Source organism: Scyliorhinus torazame, chromosome 21, assembly GCF_047496885.1.
Source record: "Scyliorhinus torazame isolate Kashiwa2021f chromosome 21, sScyTor2.1, whole genome shotgun sequence".
Lineage (NCBI taxonomy): Eukaryota > Metazoa > Chordata > Chondrichthyes > Carcharhiniformes > Scyliorhinidae > Scyliorhinus > Scyliorhinus torazame.
The window spans coordinates 82,862,423-82,881,427 of record NC_092727.1 but is presented as its reverse complement, the minus strand read 5'-3'; the positions used below and the strand labels follow the sequence as shown (position 1 = coordinate 82,881,427).

Sequence of the window (19,005 nt, the reverse complement as noted above, 5' to 3'; positions counted from 1 at the left end):
CTCAACCACCCTTTCCTCTGTGTTGTTTGTGTGTGTGATGGGAGGGTGTTGGGAAAGGGATATTAGCCAAGTTACATTTTTCTGCCAGTTTAATTATAATACTGTACAAAAAAAGATTACTTATTTTAAAGTTACACAGTTCATTGGGCTCAGCCAACGTCCTCTGGTATTTTAAAATATATAATTTCACTTGTATTGACTCTGGGTCAAGTGGAGCTGGAATTGACCAAACACCAACCCAGGGTGTCGTAACAATATACACCAAGAACCAGTGTTTCAAGTTATCCTTCAGGATTTTGAAACACTTGCGCAGGTATTAAGCAGGTTTCTGAACAACTGTTAGCAGAAATATTTGCAAACATGTTCTCGTCACCCACCGCCCTCAAACCCAGCAGGAACTCAGTCTTACATAGGCAAATAACATGCTGGCATGAAACAAGACTGTTTATTCCAAGAGATATCTTTAATACAAGTGCATCAAGACAGGTTTTCAAATATAGTTTAAAAACACCTGACTTTTTTCAGACTAGACATATTTGCTCCTCTTTTGAGGGTGTCTGCCTCATTATTTCAGAAAAATAATGAAAAATTCAGAGAAGGCCTCGTGCTATTGCTTTCAAGTGCAACATCGGTCCGCTTAAAATATATTCTTACGTTACATTGTTCTCACACAATCTGGTAATCTCTCAAATCTGGTAACTAAAGAGTAAATAGAATCAGAAAACATTGGAAAAGCAGTTTTGGACCTTTTATTGGATTATCAACCCAAAACGGAAACTTGTTTTTTTTCCGCCATAGATGCTGCCAGACCTATTGAGCATTTCCAGCATTTTCTGATTTTATTTCCGGTTTCCATCATCCACAGCATTTCACTTTTGTAAACTGATTCAGTCAATAACCAGCTCACTTCTCCCCTTGCATATTGCTACAGTCAACAAGATTACAGTTTTCATCTTAAGGTCAACCTCGATAGAATCCATAGAATTCCAAGAGTCTTTTAGCTATATTCAGTTTGTGCAGAAGGCATCTGTATTCAATTGGTCATTAATATACAAAGAAGTCCATTTGAAATGTATACTACTGGTCTATATATAGATGAGCATTCTGACTAAACCTAAATAATCTTCAAACAGCCTGAAGTGTTTACAAATGTCTTCTTTTGCTAGGTATGTCAGACTTTTGGGGAGGTTTCCGAGAACATGTGCGCAATTTTAAATTCCCATCATCTTAAAATTTAACTCCAAATATCATTACTAAAGATGACGAGTGCTTTTAAAATCACCTGGTGTCTGTATTGTTATTGCAGGGATAGAGACACTTCTTACATTATGTGGAGTTGTCTCTTGGTATTTACAAGTAAAAAGGATTAAATATTTGTTATTTATGCATTTGACCCTTCACCCTTCCCCAGTAGTAAATACATGCAAGTGTTGCTCAAAATTTATACAAAATAGCGGAATGGGAGCAGCAGCCTCAGTGACCTCCACACATTATTTATGTTGCAGGACTTTAAGTTTCTACAAACCTGTAGAATTACACCATTCAGTACAAATTGCCCATATGCAGACATAATTCCACTCCTTTTTCCTTTTGCAGAATTATCAAAAGCAAACACCAACTCAAAACAAGTGAACAATTTCCCCAGAGGACATATTGATTTTCACTATTCCCCACAGCCACCGAATCTTCAGTATGTGAGCACAATTTAAAACCAGCCTGTACCACTCAGGTTTAGGGCAACAAAAAGTTTACATGAGATTGCAAAGCAAGATCTGCTGCCGTGCTCTTAAATTCCACAACAATATTTGCTGGAGATCAGGCACATTTTCCCTGCTCCCCACCACAAGTTAGAAAAAGAGACCATAAAATAGCACTTCATGGTCCTAATGTTTGGGCAGCTTGTAATTACAGGCTGCAAACTGATTTCATGCTTTCAAGTATTACAGGCCACTATTCCAAAACTAGAACCATTCATTTTTATTAGTAAAATACTTTTGCAATTCTCCATAATACCAGTTCAAATAAGTAGTGTCCCTAACCCTTCTGTATTATAAAAGGCACATGGTGAGGAAACTGCTCCCACTCAATTCACACACACACACACACACACACACACAGCAGCATGGTTGGTCATGTGGAGGCATTCAGAAAGTGGAATGGATCATTTATGTTTTCCAAGTTGACTAGCCAGCCAATTCAGGCCTTCATAGAGACCATCGCCACTGGTAGCGCAGGTTGCCTGGACGTTCCAAGTTCTTTGGTAGATTTGGTGCAGGTTCAGTTTATCCGTGATTTCTGCAACATTCATCGCATTGGGCAAATCCTGCAAGAAGGAAGAATTTTGAATGAAACATCAGGATTGCTTTCTTGTACAATCGAAAGATGGTCATTTGCATTGGATTCAAATCATCTCAAGGTGATCCACTATCATACTGCTCGAGTGTCTAATTTTCTGAACATATCCAGCAGCTTCCCCTCCACCCCTCCATAATATTCCATCTATCCCTGCACAAGAGTTCCTGAAGTATAAGCGCCTTTTGTGCCGCTCAAGTGCCCATTCACTAGCATCAAGTGTCACTAGCATCGGTTTAAAATTGCCCTCTTTGACCAAACATTTGGACATCTGACCTAATATTTCCTTATGTGACTCTGTGACATATTTTGTTCTATCATGTGTCTGTGAAGTGCCTTGGAGTGCTTCATTCAGTACAGCAAAGCAAGCAGGAACCAGAACTGGGACCCGATGATATTGTGTTTTCCTACTAATTCATGGAAATTTGGCTGGTAACTTTTCTAACTCAAAATTTTCTATTTTCTGCTGAATCAAGTCAATTTAGTATATTCAATTTGACTTGGAATCAGCATAAAGTTTTTCTGTAGTCCATAATTTAAATAACCACTGTACAAAAAATACTTTGTACACTTAAGGTGCAAGGGAAATTTGTGGGGGACGTTGTGCAGGAGGTGTCAAAGCCAAGTTAATTTCCAATTCTCAGCAGAAAATAAACTAGTTCTCATCCCGAGGGTGGAGGGGACGGAGTATTCGGCTATAGCCGTTTTGGACCATGCCCCGCACTGGGTGGAACTGGAGCTGGGAGAGGAGAGGGACCAACGCCCGTTGTGGCGGCTGGATGTGGGACTGCTGGCGGACGAGGTGGTGTGTGGGAAGGTGAGGGGGTGTATTGAAAGGTACTTGGAGGCCAACGACAACGGGGAGGTGCGGGTGGGGGTGGTATGGGAGGCGTTGAAGGCGGTGATCAGGGGAGAGCTCATTTCCATTAGGGCTCATAGGGAGAAGACAGAGGATATGGAAAGGGAGAGGTTAGTGGGGGAGATTTTGAGTGGACAGGAGATACGCAGAGGCCCCCGAGGAAAGATTACTTGGGGAAAGACGACGGCTCCAGACGGTGTTTGACCTGTTGACCACAGGGAAGGCGGAGGCACAGTGGAGGAAAGCCAGGGGGCGACCTACGAGTGTGGGGAAAAGGCTAGTCGGATGCTGGCACACCAGCTCCGTAAGAGGATGGCAGCGAGGGAAATAGGGGGAGTCAAAGATGGAAGGGGAGCCACGGTTCGGAGTGCGACGAAAATAAACGAGGTATTCAAGGCCTTTTATGAAGAGCTGTACAGATCCCAGCCCCCAGCGGGGGAAGAGGCGATGAGACGATTCCTAGATCAGCTGAGATTCCCGAGGGTGGAGGAGCAAGAGGTGGCTGGTTTGGGGGCACCAATTGGGTTGGAGGAGCTGAGCAAGGGTTTGGGGAGCATGCAGGTGGGGAAGGCCCCGGGACCGGACGGATTCCCGGTGGAGTTCTACAGGAAGTACGCAGACCTGTTGGCCCCGCTACTGGTGAGGACCTTTAATGAGGCAAGAGAGGAGGTGACCCTGCCCCCGACAATTTCTTTGATCCTAAAGCAGGACAAGGATCCACTGCAATGTGGATCAATCAGGCCGATCTCGCTCCTCAATGTGGATGCAAAGTTGCTGGCAAAAGTGCTGGCTACTACTGGGCAGCAAATGTGACGATGATCCGCAAGTGGGTTATGGAGGGAGAGGGGGCGGCATGGAAGAGGATGGAGATGGCGTCCTGTAAAGGAGCGAGCCTGGGGGAGTTGGTGACGGCACCGCTGCCGCTCTCGCCGACAAAGTATACCACGAGCCCGGTGGTGGCGGCAACGCTAAGGATCTGGGGCCAGTGGAGACAGCACCGGGGTGCAATGGGAGCATCGGTGTGGTCCCCGATCAGGGGTAACCACCGGTTTGTCCCGGGGAAGATGAACGGGGGGTTCCAGAGCTGGCATCGGGCGGGGATTGGAAGAATGGGGGACCTGTTCATCGACGGAACGTTTGCGAGCCTAGGGGCACTGGAGGAGAAGTTCGAGTTACCCCCGGGAAATGCCTTTAGATATATGCAGGTGAGGGCTTTTGTGAGGCGACAGGTGAGGGAATTCCCATTGCTCCCGGCACAAGAAGTTCAAGATAGGGTGATCTCGGGTGTATGGGTCGGGGAGGGCAAGGTATCGGAAATACACCAGGAGTTGAAAGAAGAGGGGGAAGCGCTGGTAGAAGAGTTGAAGGGTAAATGGGAGGAGGAGCTGGGGGAGGAGATCGAGGTAGGTCTGTGGGCTGATGCCCTAGGTAGGGTTAATTCCTCCTCCTCGTGTGCCAGGCTCAGCCTGATACAATTTAAGGTGGTCCACAGAGCGCACTTGACGGGGGAGAGGTTGAGTAGGTTCTTTCGGGTAGAGGACAGATGTGGAAGGTGCTCAGGGAGCCCGGCGAACCATGACCATGTTTTGGTCATGCCCGGCACTGGAGGGGTTCTGGAGAGGAGTGGCGGGAGCAATATCTCAGGTGGTGAAAGTCCGGGTCAAGCCAAGCTGGGGGCTAGCAATATTTGGAGTAGTGGACGAGCCGGGAGTGCAGGAGGCGAAAGAGGCCGGCATTCTGGCCTTTGCGTCCCTAGTAGCCCGGCAAAGGATCTTGCTAATGTGGAAGGAGGCGAAGCCCCCCAGCCTGGAGGCCTGGATAAATGATGTGGCTGGGTGCATTTCATTAAGTTGGAGAGGATTAAGTTTGCCTTGAGAGGGTCTGCGCAGGGGTTCTACAGGCGGTGGCAACCGTTCCTAGACTATCTCGCGGAGCGTTAGAGGAAGGTCGGTCAGCAGCAGCAGCAACCTTGGGGGGGGGGGGGGGGGGGACACACGTCCTGGAAGGGGGGGGAGACTGCCTGGGAGGATGGATGAGCAAGAGATAACATGAAGGGTTGGGGAAACTGGCACGTACGGGTGAGGGCCAGTGTACAAAGCTGTGTAAATATATCATTTTGCTATGTATATATCTTGCTCTGCGCGATTTCTCGTTTGTTTTTTTTGTTACGGGGGGGGGGGGGTTATTGTTTGTAAGGGAGAAAAATTGTGTAAAAAAACTTTAATAAATATATATATTTTTTTTAAAAAATAAACTAGTTGAGAAATGCAAGTCTTCACCATTGTAGCAATATTTACACAGCTTTCACATGTACAAGGATTGCCCAATGATCCACATGAAGGTGAAACATGGAAAATAGGAGGCGGCTATTTGGCCCTTCGAGCCTGCTCTGCCATTCATTATGATCATGGCTGATCACCCAACTCAATAGCTTTTGATCTTCTTCGCTCCAAGTGCTCTATCTAACTCCTTTTTGAAAACCGCTTTTTTACCTCAACTGTTTTCTGTGGCAGCGAATTCACAGGCCAGTGAATTCTGCACAGACCCCCCTCATTCTTTTGAACTCCAGCAATTACAATCTTAACCGACTCAACCTCTCCTCATACATCAGTCCTGTCATCCCAGGAATCAGTCTGCTAAACCTTCTCTACACTCCCTCCAGAGCAAGAACATCCTTCCTCAAATAAGGAGACAAAAACTGCACACAATATTTCAGGTGCAGCTTTACCAAGGCCCTTTATAATTGTAGCAAGACATCCCTATTTCTGTACTTGAGTCATCTCGCTATGACTCAAGTACCACCTGCTGCACCTGCATGCTTACCTTCAGCAACAGGTGTACGAGGACACCCAGGTTTTGTTGCACATTCCACTCTCTATTTGCTTTCCTATTATTGCTACCAAAGTCGATAACTTTGATAGCAATGTTTTCAGCTTGGATTTTTCCATTTCATTATAAAACATCTTAATTGATAATCAGCAAACTCCATCAATACAATGGGTCAAACAATACAATGGTATCTATTGCATTTCACTGTAGTTCCACAATGCATTTGCTATTGCAGGTATGCAGATCCTCCACAGTCCCCTACTCCATCACTGAAGACTTGCACTTTCCATAAAAAGGTTTTTAATGGCATAAAAATCTAAAAGCTGTTGAGAACATAGGTACAGGAGGCCCTCCCGCCATTTAATGAGATCATGGCTGATCTGTGGCCTAATTCTCTCTCTACCTTTGCCATATCCCTTACTTAACATATCTATCTCGGATTTAAATTTAACACCTGCTGGAGCTTCAACTGCTGTTTGTGGGGGAGAGTTCCAAACCTCAACCACCCTTTGAGTGAAGAGGTTCTTCCTAATATCTCTCCTGAATGAATCTAGCCTTAATTTTTAGACTATGCCCCCTAGTTTTAGAATCTCCAAACCAATGGAAGTAGTTTATCTTCATCAACCCTGTTTTTCCCTGGTAATATCTTACTTTGATCCGATCACCCCATAACCTTCTAAATTCTAGCGAAAACACAAACGTTATTTGCAGCTTTTGAGTTTTATTACTCCTCTACTAGGTCACCACATATACTCTTCGGAGAAGATAGTTTAAAAAAAAACTCCAGACTTCCAGTGGCAGCCATGGAGTGAGTGGTCACACAAGGTAGCTCCTGTCCGAGGACTGAGTTTTTTTGGCCCTTTGTGCCCATTTTGCGGGGATGATGCAGGCGGAAAAGCGGTAAAGTAGAAGAACGAAAATTTTGCCTCTGAGTGATGTCAAAGAGTTACCAGACGAGGAGTGTGTCGAACAAGGGCATTCTTTAGACCTGGAGAACACGCATGGTGCAGGATAAGAAAAGATGGCTACGGGACCTGTGGCATCATTGCCTGCTCAGTGGTCAACAGACAAGCTGGTGGAGATCCTATGGACTGAATTTAAAAAAGCAAAGGCAGGCCATCACTGAAGACTTGGAGAAAGTGGGAGAACTAATTTAGCCAGCCTTGGAACAGTGGCTGGATTCGCAGAATGCATTGATCCAGAAGGTGGAGGAGATGGTTGCTGACTATGAAGATCGGATTACCTCTTTGGAGGCAGCGATGTTGATTCTGAAGGGGCACAATAAACTGAACGCAAAGATTGATGACCTGGAGAACTGCTCCAGGCAGCAGAACTTGAGGATTATCGGGCTGCCCGAAAGTATTAGAGGGTGCGAGAATCACGGAATACATTGCAAAGATGTTCGAGCGGTTGGTGGTGGAGGGGGGTCTTTGATCAGACTCCTGAAGTGGACTGGGCGCATCGGTCCTTGAGGAAGAATCTGAGAGCTGGGGAGCTGCCATAGGCAATCAGTTTGGCTCCATAGGTACCTGGACAAGAAAAAGGTGAGACCCAGGCACACTGGGAGAATGTGCAAACTCCACACGGACAGTGACCCACAGCCGGGATCGAACCCTGGTCCTTGGTGCCGTAATGCAGCAGTGCTAACCACTGCGCCACCATGCCGCCCCATATTAAAGCAATTGTTGGGAATGATGGGAAGCACGGGGAGGAGCAGCGGAGTAGGTGTGAGGATGAAGTGGCTTGGGGTACATGATTAAGGAAAGGTGGGTTAGGTGGAGGGGGAGGGGATAGTGTACGGGCATATTTGTAAATAAAATGTGCGTTGCCTCAGATGGGGGGTCACGCTGCCAGCAGAAATGCTGGTTATTGGAAGCAAAGTGGGAGGGAAAGCCATGGGTGGCTATTGGGGGGGGGGGGGGGGGGGGGCTGTTTTCTTTGTTTTTTCCATGGGTTGGGACAGCAGCTCACTGGGGTTTTCTTTGTTTGGGATGGGGTGGAGGGGTGGCTGCTGATGATGAAGGTTTCTTTATGGGGTCATTGGATGGAAGGGTGGCGGCAGCCATCTTAGGTGGGTATGGGAGGTGGACGAGGTAGGGACCTGAAGGAGCCCATTACGATTAAGGTAGGGCCCTCAAGGCTAGCGTTCACACAAACACAAATGTTTGGGTTATTTCCGTTTGCACAGGGGTACAAGGCAGGGATGTCCACTCTCCCAGTTACTTTTTGCAATCGCAATTGAGCCATCGGCAATTGGGCTAAGGTCATCAATGGAGTGGACCACTTCCGGTTGCGGCGATGACCAGCTAAGCCGCACGTTTCGGCGGCTCCAGCTCCAACGGACCTTCGGGCTCTTTTAAGAGCCCCAACAGGAAATTTTCTCACGACGTAACCCGGTGTGGGGTGAGTTAATAGGGAGGCCCCCCCCCAACGAAAGAGGAAAATATCGGCGGCGGCGGCTACATCGCGAGGAATCCTCGACGATAGGGACAGAAGGGGAAAAGAAGCAAGATGGCGGCGGAGAAAGCCCAGGCGACATGGGGGCCCGATCAAGACAAATTTTTAAGACGGTGTGTGGAGCTACTAAAGAAGGAGGTGCTGACCCCGATGCAACAGGCAATTGAGGGGCTTAAGGAGGCACAAAGGACCCAGGAGACAGAGCTCCGCGTGGTGGAGCAGAAGGTGGCGGATAATGAGGACGAGATCCTGGGCCTGGCGGCCTGACAGACGCACGAGGCGCTCCACAAAAAGTGCATTGAAAGGATTGAGGCCCTAGAAAACAGAGCACGAAGGAAGAACCTTCGGATCCTGGGTCTCCCTGAGGGCGTGGAAGGAGCGGACTGCGGGGCTTACGTGAGCACGATGCTAAGCTCGCTGATGGGAGCTGAGGCCCCTTCGGGCCCCTTAGAAGTGGAGGGGGCTCATCGGGTCCCGGTGAGGAGACCAAAGGCGGGAGAACCACCTAGGGCGACAATCGTGCGATTTCACCGCTTTAAATGATAGAGAAGTGGTTCTGAGATGGGCCAAAAAGGTACGGAGTAGTAGATGTGAGAATGCAGTGGTACGGGTGTACCAGGATTGGAGTGCGGAGGTGGCGAGAAGGAGGGCGAGTTTTAATCGAGCCAAGGAGGTGTTACACAAGGTGAAGTTCGGGATGCTGCAGCCGGCGCGACTATGGGTCACGTACCAGGAGAGACATCACTACTTCGAAACGGCGGAAGAAGCATGGACCTTTATTAAAGATGAGAAACTGGATCGGAACTGAGGGACTGATATTAGAGGGAAATGTCACTGTCGATGTATATAGAGATGTAAATTGGGAAGGGGGGAGACACTAAGAAATGTGGGCGCCGGTGGGGGGGGGGGGGGGAAAGAGACATAGGCGGAGGATGAGAAATGGGAGTGGGGTGGGAGAGGGAGCTGCGCCACAAGAGGCGGGTCAGCTACAGAGATGTTCCCGCGCCAGAAAGATAATGGCAGGAAGATAGGCGCAAGGTAGATGGGAGTTCCCCACACGGGGGGGGTCAAGGAGTGAGCAGGAGAAGCCGGGGTTAGTTGAAGTCAGCTGGCCTGCGGAAGTAATATGGGGGCGAGCAATCACGCTAGAGGGGGATCTAGCGGGGGGGGGGGGGGGGGGGGGGGGGGGGGGGGGGGGGAGAGAGAAGGATAATTGGGTTGCTGCTGCAGAAATCAAAGAGGAACTGGCTAAAGAAAAGGTGGTCGGGGCTGGAATGCGACACCTGGGGAACGAGTGGGAGCGCGGAATCGGGACGTGGGACTGGCCTAGAGAGGGTGATGGCTAGTCGACACGGGAAGGGGGCAGGTAGCCCCCTAGTGAGGCTGATCACGTGGAACGTGAGTGGCCTAAATGGACCGATAAAAAGGGCCCGGGTGCTCGCGCACTTGAAAGGACTGAGGGCAGACGTGGCTATGCTCCAGGAGACGCACCTGAAGGTGGCGGACCAAGTTAGGTTAAGGAAAGGATGGGTGGGCCAGGTGTTCCATTCAGGGCTAGATGCAAAGAATAGAGGGGTGGCCATACTGGTGGGGAAACGGGTATCATTCGAAGCAAGGAGCATTGTAGCAGATAGTGGAGGCAGATATGTAATGGTGAATGGCAGGCTGGAGGGAATGGAGGTTGTGTTGGTTAACGTATATGCCCCGAATTGGGACGATGCGGGATTTATGAGGCGGATGCTGGGACGTATCCCGGACCTGGAGGTAGGAAAGTTGATAATGGGGGGAGACTTCAACACCGTGCTGGACCCAGGGTTAGATAGATCCAGATCTAAGACCGGAAGAAGGCCGGCAGTGGCCAAGGTGCTTAAGGGGTTTATGGAACAAATGGGGGGGGGGGGGGGGGGGGGGGGGGGGGGGGGGGAGTGGATCCATGGCGATTTCTTAGACCGAGGGCCAGGGAGTTCTCCTTCTCCCATGTTCATAAGGTGTACTCCCGGATAGATTTTTTTGTTTTGGGAAGGTCGTTGATCTCGAGGGTGGAAGAAGCTGAGTATTCAGCCATAGCTATCTCGGATCATGCCCCACATTGGGTGGACCTGGAACTAGGAGAGGAGAGGGAGCAGCGTGCACTCTGACGATTAGATGTGGGATTGTTGGCGGATGAGGGAGTCTGTGGAAGAGTGCGGGGATGTATCGAGAGGTACCTGGAGGCCAATGACGACGGGGAGGTCCGAGTGGGAGTGGTATGGAAAGGCAGTGGTCAGAGGAGAGCTGATTTCCATCAGGGCCCACAAAGGGAAAACAGAGGCCAAGGAAAGGGAAAGACTACTGGGGGAGATCTTAAGGGTGGACAGAGAATTTGCGGAGACCCCGGAGGAGGGACTATACAGGGAGAGACGACGACTCCAGACGGAGTTCGACCTTCTGACCACCAGGAGGGCGGAGGTGCTGTGGAGGAAGGCACAGGGGGTGAGGTATGAATATGGGGAAAAGGCTAGTCGCCTGTTGGCCCATCAGCTGCGAAAGAGGACAGCGGAGAGGGAGATAGGGGGAATTAGAGACAAAAAGGGAGCTACAGTGCGGAGAGCAGGGAAGATAAACGGGGTGTTTAAGACCTTTTACGAAAGACTTTATAGGTCCCAACCCCCGGAAGGAAAAGAGGAGATGCGGCAGTTCCTGGACCAATTAAGGTTCCCGAGGGTGGAGGAGCAGGAGGCGGAAGGCCTGGGGGCACCAATTGGGGTGGACAAGGTTACCAAGGGGCTGGTGAATATGCAGGCAGGGAAGGCTCCGGGACCAGATGGGTCCCCGGTGGAATTTTATAGAAAATATGTGGACCTGCTGGCCCCACTGTTGGTGAGGACTTTTAACGAGGCCAGGGAAGGAGGGACTCTACTCCCGACAATGTCGGAGGCGACGATATCGCTAATCTTGAAGCGGGATAAAGATCCGCTGCAGTGCGGGTCCTATAGGCCTATTTCACTATTAAATGTGGACGCCAAATTGCTAGCAAAAGTGCTGGCATCGAGGATAGAGGACTGTGTCCCGGGGGTGGTGCACGAAGACCAGACAGGATTCGTAAAGGGGAGACAACTAAATGTCAACGTGCGACGGCTATTAGGGGTGATAATGATGCCCCCAGTAGAGGGGGAGGCAGAGATAGTGGCGGCAATGGATGCAGAGAAAGCATTTGACAGGGTGGAGTGGGAGTACCTATGGGAGGTGCTGAGGAGGTTCGGGTACGGGAACGGGTTTATTAGCTGGGTCAAACTCCTTTATGGGGCCCCAACGGCAAGTGTGGTCACAGGTCGGCAAAGATCGGAGTATGTCCGACTATACAGGGGAACAAGACAGGGATGCCCGCTATCTCCATTACTGTTCGCGTTGGCAATTGAACCACTGGCCATGGCGCTGAGAGACTCCAGGAAATGGAGAGGGGTGATTAGAGGGGGAAAAGAACACTGAGTGTCACTCTACGCGGATGACCTACTGTTGTATGTGACGGACCCAGTGGGGGGGATGACAGAGGTCATACAGATATTGAGGGAGTTCGGAGATTTCTCGGGATATAGGCTTAACATGGGGAAGAGTGAACTTTTCGTGATACACCATGGGGACCAGAGTAGAGGGATAGATGGCCTGCCTCGAAGGAAAGTGGAAAGAAACTTCCGATACCTGGGGATTCAGATAGCCAGGAGCTGGGGAACCTTGCACAGACTTAATCTGACACGACTGGTAGAACAAATGGAAGAGGACTTCAAGAGGTGGGACATGCAGCCACTGTCACTGGCGGGCAGAGTGCAGGCAATTAAGATGATGGTCCTCCCGAGGTTCCTATTTGTATTCCAATGTTTCCCTATACTGATCACTAAGGCCTTCTTTAAAAAAATAGACAGGAGCATCACGAGCTACGTGTGGGCAGGGAATGTCCCGAGGGTAAGGAGGGGGTTCTTACAATGTAGCAGAGACAGAGGGGGACTGGCGCTGCCGAATTTGGGCGACTACTATTGGGCCGCCAATGTGGCGATGATTCGTAAGTGGATGATGGAGGGAGAGGGAGCGGCGTGGAAAAGACTGGAGAGAAAGTCCTGTAAAGGGACGAGCTTAGAGGCGCTGGTGACGGCGCCACTACCGTTCTCACCAAAAAAATTTACCACGAACCCAGTGGTGGCGGCAACATTAAATATCTGGAGACAATGGAGGCGACAGAGAGGTGTGCTGGGAGCCCTGCTGGGGTCCCCAATCAGGAACAACCATAGGTTTGCCCCAGGGAGGATGGATGGAGGATTCCAGAGCTGGCACCAGTTGGGAATTAGGAGGGTGGGAGATTTATTTATAGACGGGACGTTTGTGAGCTTGGGAGCGTTGGAGGAAAAGTATAAGCTGCCCCGGGGAAATTTCTTTAGGTATATGCAGGTGAGGGCGTTCACAAGACAACAGGTGAGGGAATTTCCATTGCTCCCGCACAGGGGATCCAGGATAGAATGCTCTCGGGGGTGTGGGTTGGGGAGGGCAAGGTGTCAGAGATATACCGAGAGATGAGAGAAGAGGGGGAGGAGCTAGTGGGCGAACTAAAAGGAAAGTGGGAAGAAGAGCTCGGGGAGGAGATAGAGGAGGGTCTGTGGGCTGATGCCCTAGGCAGGGTAAATTCCTCTTCCTCGTGCGCCAGGCTTAGCCTGATTCAATTTAAGGTGCTACATAGAGCACACATAACGGGAGAAAGGTTGAGCAGGTTCTTCGGAGGACAAGTGTGGGAGGTGCGGCGGAAGCCCGGCAAACCACACACATATGTTTTGGTTGTGCCCGGCACTGGAGGGGTATTGGAGGGGAGTGACGGGAGTGATTTCGAAGGTGGTGAAGGTCCGGGTCAAACCAGGCTGGGGGTTAGCTTTATTTGGAGTTGCGGATGAGTTGCAGGAGGCGAAAGAGGCCGATGTCGTGGCCTTTGCGTCCCTAGTAGCCCGGCGTAGGATTTTACTCATGTGGAAGGAAGCGAAACCCCCCGGACTGGAAGCCTGGATAAACGATATGGCGGGGTTCATAAAACTGGAGCAGATTAAGTTTGCACTGAGAGGATCGGCTCAAGGGTTCACCAGAAGGTGGCAACCATTCCTCGACTACCTAGCGTAACGTTAGAGGGAAGATAGATGACCAGCAGCAGCAAGCCGGGGGGGGGGGGGGGGGGGGGGGAAGTTTCATTTTATGTTAATTGATTAGTTTACCATGTTGGTTAGTTACTCTTTATTAGACTGTGGTTATCATGTTACATGTACTGTTACATTTTTTTTTATGTTTGATGTGTAAGGGGGAAAAGAATTGTGATCGAAAAATTTCAATAAAATATATATTTTTTTTAATTAATGGAGTGGACGGTGTATAGGGAGGGAGTGTAATGAGCAGTGTGTCCCTATACGCGTATGACTTGCAGTTATCTGTGATGGATTCAATCTCTAGTGCAATAATGGAGATGCTGAGTAAGCTTGGCTCTTTCTCAGTGTACAGAGTAAATGTGGGGAAGAGTGAGGTGTTTACAGTGAGCTCTCCGGGACAAGGAAGGGGCCCAAAGTCGCTGTTTCGGCTGATCAGGTCAAATTGCTGGTATCTAGGAATACAAATGATTCATAGCTGGGTCCTGCTGCACTGTTGAATGTGGCCAACCTGGTAGAAGGGATGAATAAAGATTTGAATAGGAGGGATGTTCTCCCACTATCTCGTGAAAATGACGATCCTTCCGAAATTCTTATTTATTTTCCAGAATCTCCCAATTTTCCTACCTAAATCGTTTTTTGGGAGGATTAATCGAATGATTATGATGTCGTGGATCCGGAGAGCCTTTTTGCAGAGGGACAGGTGGTCAGGGAGGTTGGTGTTGCCGTATTTTATAAACTAATATTTTGCAGTAAATGTCTAGAAGGTTCGGAAATAGGTCGTGGAGGGAAAATCGGTTTGTAGGGTGGACGAAGGCGGCTTCGTGTATAGGGTTGGGTCTGAGGGCACTGTTGATGGCTCTGCTTCCGTTCTTGCTAGCCAAGTACTCCTCAAGTCGGGTATTTGTAGCCAGCCTCGTTAAGAGCTTGGAACCAGTTTTTGGCAACATTTTTAGCTGGAGGGAATATCGTTGTGGGCATCAATAAGTGGAAATCAGATTTATTTCAGCAGGGGTGGAGTAGATATACAGGGTTTGGGTGCAGGAGGGGATAGAGAGGTTCAGAGATTTGTTTGCGAAGGGTAGATTTACAGAGCTTGAGGAACTGATAGAAAAGTTTCTGCTTCGGAGGGGAAACAGGTTTCAGTGCTTACACGTTAGGAATTTTGTGAGGAAGGAGCTGGCCACGTTTCCACGCCCGTTGTTGCTAGAAACTGGAAAAGATAGTTTCTAAGGATGAGATAGGATAGGGTAAAATCTCCAATATGTATGAGCAGTTGATGAAGAGGGAAAGGATCTTGTTGGAAGAGATAAAGAGGATGGGAGGAGGAGGAGCTTGGTGGTGCATTTGAGGGGGGGGGGGGGGGGGGGGGGGGGGGGGTGGAGTGAGGCCTTACATAGGATAAACTCGACCTCGTGTGATATTGAGCCCGATTCAATTTAAAGTAGTGCACAGAATGCATTAGATAAAAAAAGCACATGAATGGGTTCTTTCAACAACAAAGAACAAAGAAATGTACAGCACAGGAACAGGCCCTTCAGCCCTCCAAGCCAGTGCCGACCATGCTGCCCGACTAAACTACAATCTTCTACACTTCCTGGGTCCGTATCCTTCTATTCCCATCCTATTCATATATTTGTCAAGATGCCCCTTAAATGTCACTATCGTCCCTGCTTCCACTACCTCCTCCGGTAGCGAGTTCCAGGCACCCACTACTCTCTGCGTAAAAAACTTGCCTCGTACATCTACTCTAAACCTTGCCCCTCTCACCTTAAACCTATGCCCCCTAGTAATTGACCCCTCTACCCTGGGGAAAAGCCTCTGACTATCCACTCTGTCTATGCCCCTCATAATTTTGTAGACCTCTATCAGGTCTCCCCTCAACCTCCTTCGTTCCAGTGAGAACAAACCGAGTTTATTCAACCGCTCCTCATAGCTACTGCCTTCCATACCAGGCAACATTCTGGTAAATCTCTTCTGCACCCTCTCTAAAGCTTCCACATCCTTCTGGTAGTGTGGCGACCAGAATTGAACACTATACTCCAAGTGTGGCCTAACTAAGGTTCTATACAGCTGCAACATGACTTGCCAATTCTTATACTCAATGCCCCGGCCAATGAAGGCAAGCATGCCGTATGCCTTCTTGACTACCTTCTCCACCTGTGTTGCCCCTTTCAATGACCTGTGGACCTGTACTCCTAGATCTCTTTGACTTTCAATACTCTTGAGGGTTCTACCATTCACTGTATATTCCCTACCTGCATTAGCCCTTCCAAAATGCATTACCTCACATTTGTCCGGATTAAACTCCATCTGCCATCTCTCCGCCCAAGTCTCCAGACAATCTAAATCCTGCTGTATCCTCCGACAGTCCTCATCGCTATCCGCAATTCCACCAACCTTTGTGTCGTCTGCAAACTTACTAATCAGACCAGTTACATTTTCCTCCAAATCATTTATATATACTACAAAGAGCAAAGGTCCCAGCACTGATCCCTGTGGAACACCACTGGTCACAGCCCTCCAATTAGAAAAGCATCCCTCCATTGCTACTCTCTGCCTTCTATGGCCGAGCCAGTTCTGTATCCACCTTGCCAGCTCACCCCTGATCCCGTGTAACTTCACCTTTTGTACTAGTCTACCATGAGGGACCTTGTCAAAGGCCTTACTGAAGTCCATATAGACAACATCTACTGCCCTACCTGCATCAATCATCTTAGTGACCTCCTCGAAAAACTCTATCAAGTTAGTGAGACATGACCTCCCCTTCACAAAACCGTGCTGCCTCTCACTAATACGTCCATTTGCTTCCAAATGGGAGTAGATCCTGTCTCGAAGAATTCTCTCCAGTAATTTCCCTACCACTGACGTAAGGCTCACCGGCCTGTAGTTCCCGGGATTATCCTTGCTACCCTTCTTAAACAGAGGAACAACATTGGCTATTCTCCAGTCCTCCGGGACATCCCCTGAAGACAGCGAGGAGCCAAAGATTTCTGTCAAGGCCTCAGCAATTTCCTCTCCAGCCTCCTTCAGTATTCTGGGGTAGACCCCATCAGCCCTGGGGACTTATCTACCTTAATATTTTTTAAGACACCCAACACCTCGTCTTTTTGGATCACAATGTGACCCAGGCTATCTACACCCCCTTCTCCAGACTCAACATCTACCAATTCCTTCTCTTTGGTGAATACTGATGCAAAGTATTCATTTAGTACCTCACCCATTTCCTCTGGCTCCACACATAGATTCCCTTGCCTATCCTTCAGTGGGCCAACCCTTTCCCTGGCTACCCTCTTGCTTTTTATGTAAGTGTAAAAAGCCTTGGGATTTTCCTTAACCCTATTTGCCAATGACTTTTCGTGACCCCTTCTAGCCCTCCTGACTCCTTGCTTAAGTTCCTTCCTACTTTCCTTATATTCCACGCAGGCTTCGTCTGTTCCCAGCCTTTTAACCCTGACAAATGCCTCCTTTTTCTTTTTGACGAGGCCTACAATATCACTCGTCATCCAAGGTTCCCGAAAATTGCCGTATTTATCTTTCTTCCTCACAGGAACATGCTGGTCCTGTATTCCTTTCAACTGCCACTTGAAAGCCTCCCACATGTCAGATGTTGATTTGCCCTCAAACATCCGCCCCCAATCTATGTTCTTCAGTTCCCGCCTAATATTGTTATAATTAGCCTTCCCCCAATTTAGCAGATTCATCCTCGGACCACTCTTATCCTTGTCCACCAGTACTTTAAAACTTACTGAATTGTGGTCACTGTTACCGAAATGCTCCCCTACTGAAACATCTACCACCTGGCCGGGCTCATTCCCCAATACCAGGTCCAGTACCGCCCCTTCCCTAGTTGGACTGTCTACATATTGTTTTAAGAAGCCCTCCTGGATGCTCCTTACAAACTCCGCCCCGTCTAAGCCCCTGGCACTAAGTGAGTCCCAGTCAATATTGGGGAAGTTGAAGTCTCCCATCACCACAACCCTGTTGTTTTTACTATTTTCCAAAATCTGTCTACCTATCTGCTCCTCTATCTCCCGCTGGCTGTTGGGAGGCCTGTAGTATACCCCCAACATTGTGACTGCACCCTTCTTATTCCTGATCTCTACCCATATAGCCTCACTGCCCTCTGAGGTGTCCTCTCGCAGTACAGCTGTGATATTCTCCCGAACAAGTAGCGCAACTCCGCCTCCCCTTTTACATCCCCCTCTATCCCGCCTGAAACATCTAAATCCTGGAACGTTTAGCTGCCAATCCTGCCCTTCCCTCAACCAGGTCTCTGTAATGGCAACAACATCATCGAGCTTGGATTAGTACTTGGAACTAAGTTCATCTGCCTTACCCGTAAATCTCCTTGCATTAAAACATATGCACTTCAGGCCACCAGACCCGCTGTGTTCAGCAACTTCTCCCGGTCTGCTCTGCCTCAGAGCCACACTGTCCCTATTCCCTAGTTCTCCCTCAATGCTCTCACCTTCTGACCTATTGCTCCCGTGCCCACCCCCCTGCCATACTAGTTTAAACCCTCCCATGTGACACTAGCAAACCTCGCGGCCAGGATATTTATGCCTCTTCGGTTTAGATGCAACCCGTCCTTCTTATACAGGTCACACCTGCCAGAGCTCCCAGTGGTCCAGATAACAGAAACCCTCCCTCCTACACCAGCTGTTTAGCCACGTGTTTAGCTGCTCTATCTTCCTATTTCTAGCCTCACTGGCACGTGGCACAGGGAGTAATCCCGAGATTACAACCCTAGAGGTCCTGTCTTTTAACTTTCTGCCTAGCTCCCTGAACTCCTGCTGCAGGACCTCGTGCCCCTTCCTGCCTATGTCGTTAGTACCAATATGTACAACGACCTCTGCCTGTTTGCCCTCCCCCTTCAGGGTGCCCTCTACCCGTTCGGAGACATCCTGGACCCTGGCACCAGGGAGGCAACATACCATCCTGGAGTCTCTTTCACGTCCACAGAAGCGCCTATCTGTGCCCCTGACTATAGAGGCCCCTATTACTATTACTCTTCTGCGCTTTGACCCTCCCTTCTGAACATCAGAGCCAGCCGTGGTGCCACTGCTCTGGCTGCTGCTGTTTTCCCCTGATAGGCTATCCCCCCCGACAGTATCCAAAGGGGTATATCTGTTCGAGAGGGGGACAACCACAGGGGATTCCTGCACTGACTGCCTGCCCTTTCTGGTGGTCACCCATTTCTCTGCCTGCACCTTGGGTGTGACCACATTTACATAACTGTGATCTATGACGCTTTCCGCCACCTGCATGCTCCTAAGTGCATCCAATTGCTGCTCCAACCGAACCATGCGGTCTGTGAGGAGCTCCAGTTGGGTGCACTTTCTGCAGATGAAGCCA

At 49.2% G+C, this 19,005-nt stretch overlaps 1 protein-coding gene across 3 annotated transcripts in view; it reads right to left on the bottom strand.

Moving 5' to 3' along the window:
• Positions 1-444: 444 nt before the first annotated feature.
• LOC140398376 (ADP-ribosylation factor 2-like) overlaps positions 445-19,005 on the bottom strand; it is a 33,670-nt gene continuing 15,109 nt past the window's right edge. For all 3 annotated transcript variants that reach the window (XM_072486995.1, XM_072486994.1, XM_072486993.1), the window contains exon 5: positions 445-2,323. In XM_072486995.1, coding sequence (XP_072343096.1) covers positions 2,162-2,323 — 162 coding nt within the window. In that variant the 3' untranslated portion in view covers positions 445-2,161. The remainder of the gene's footprint in view (positions 2,324-19,005) is intronic.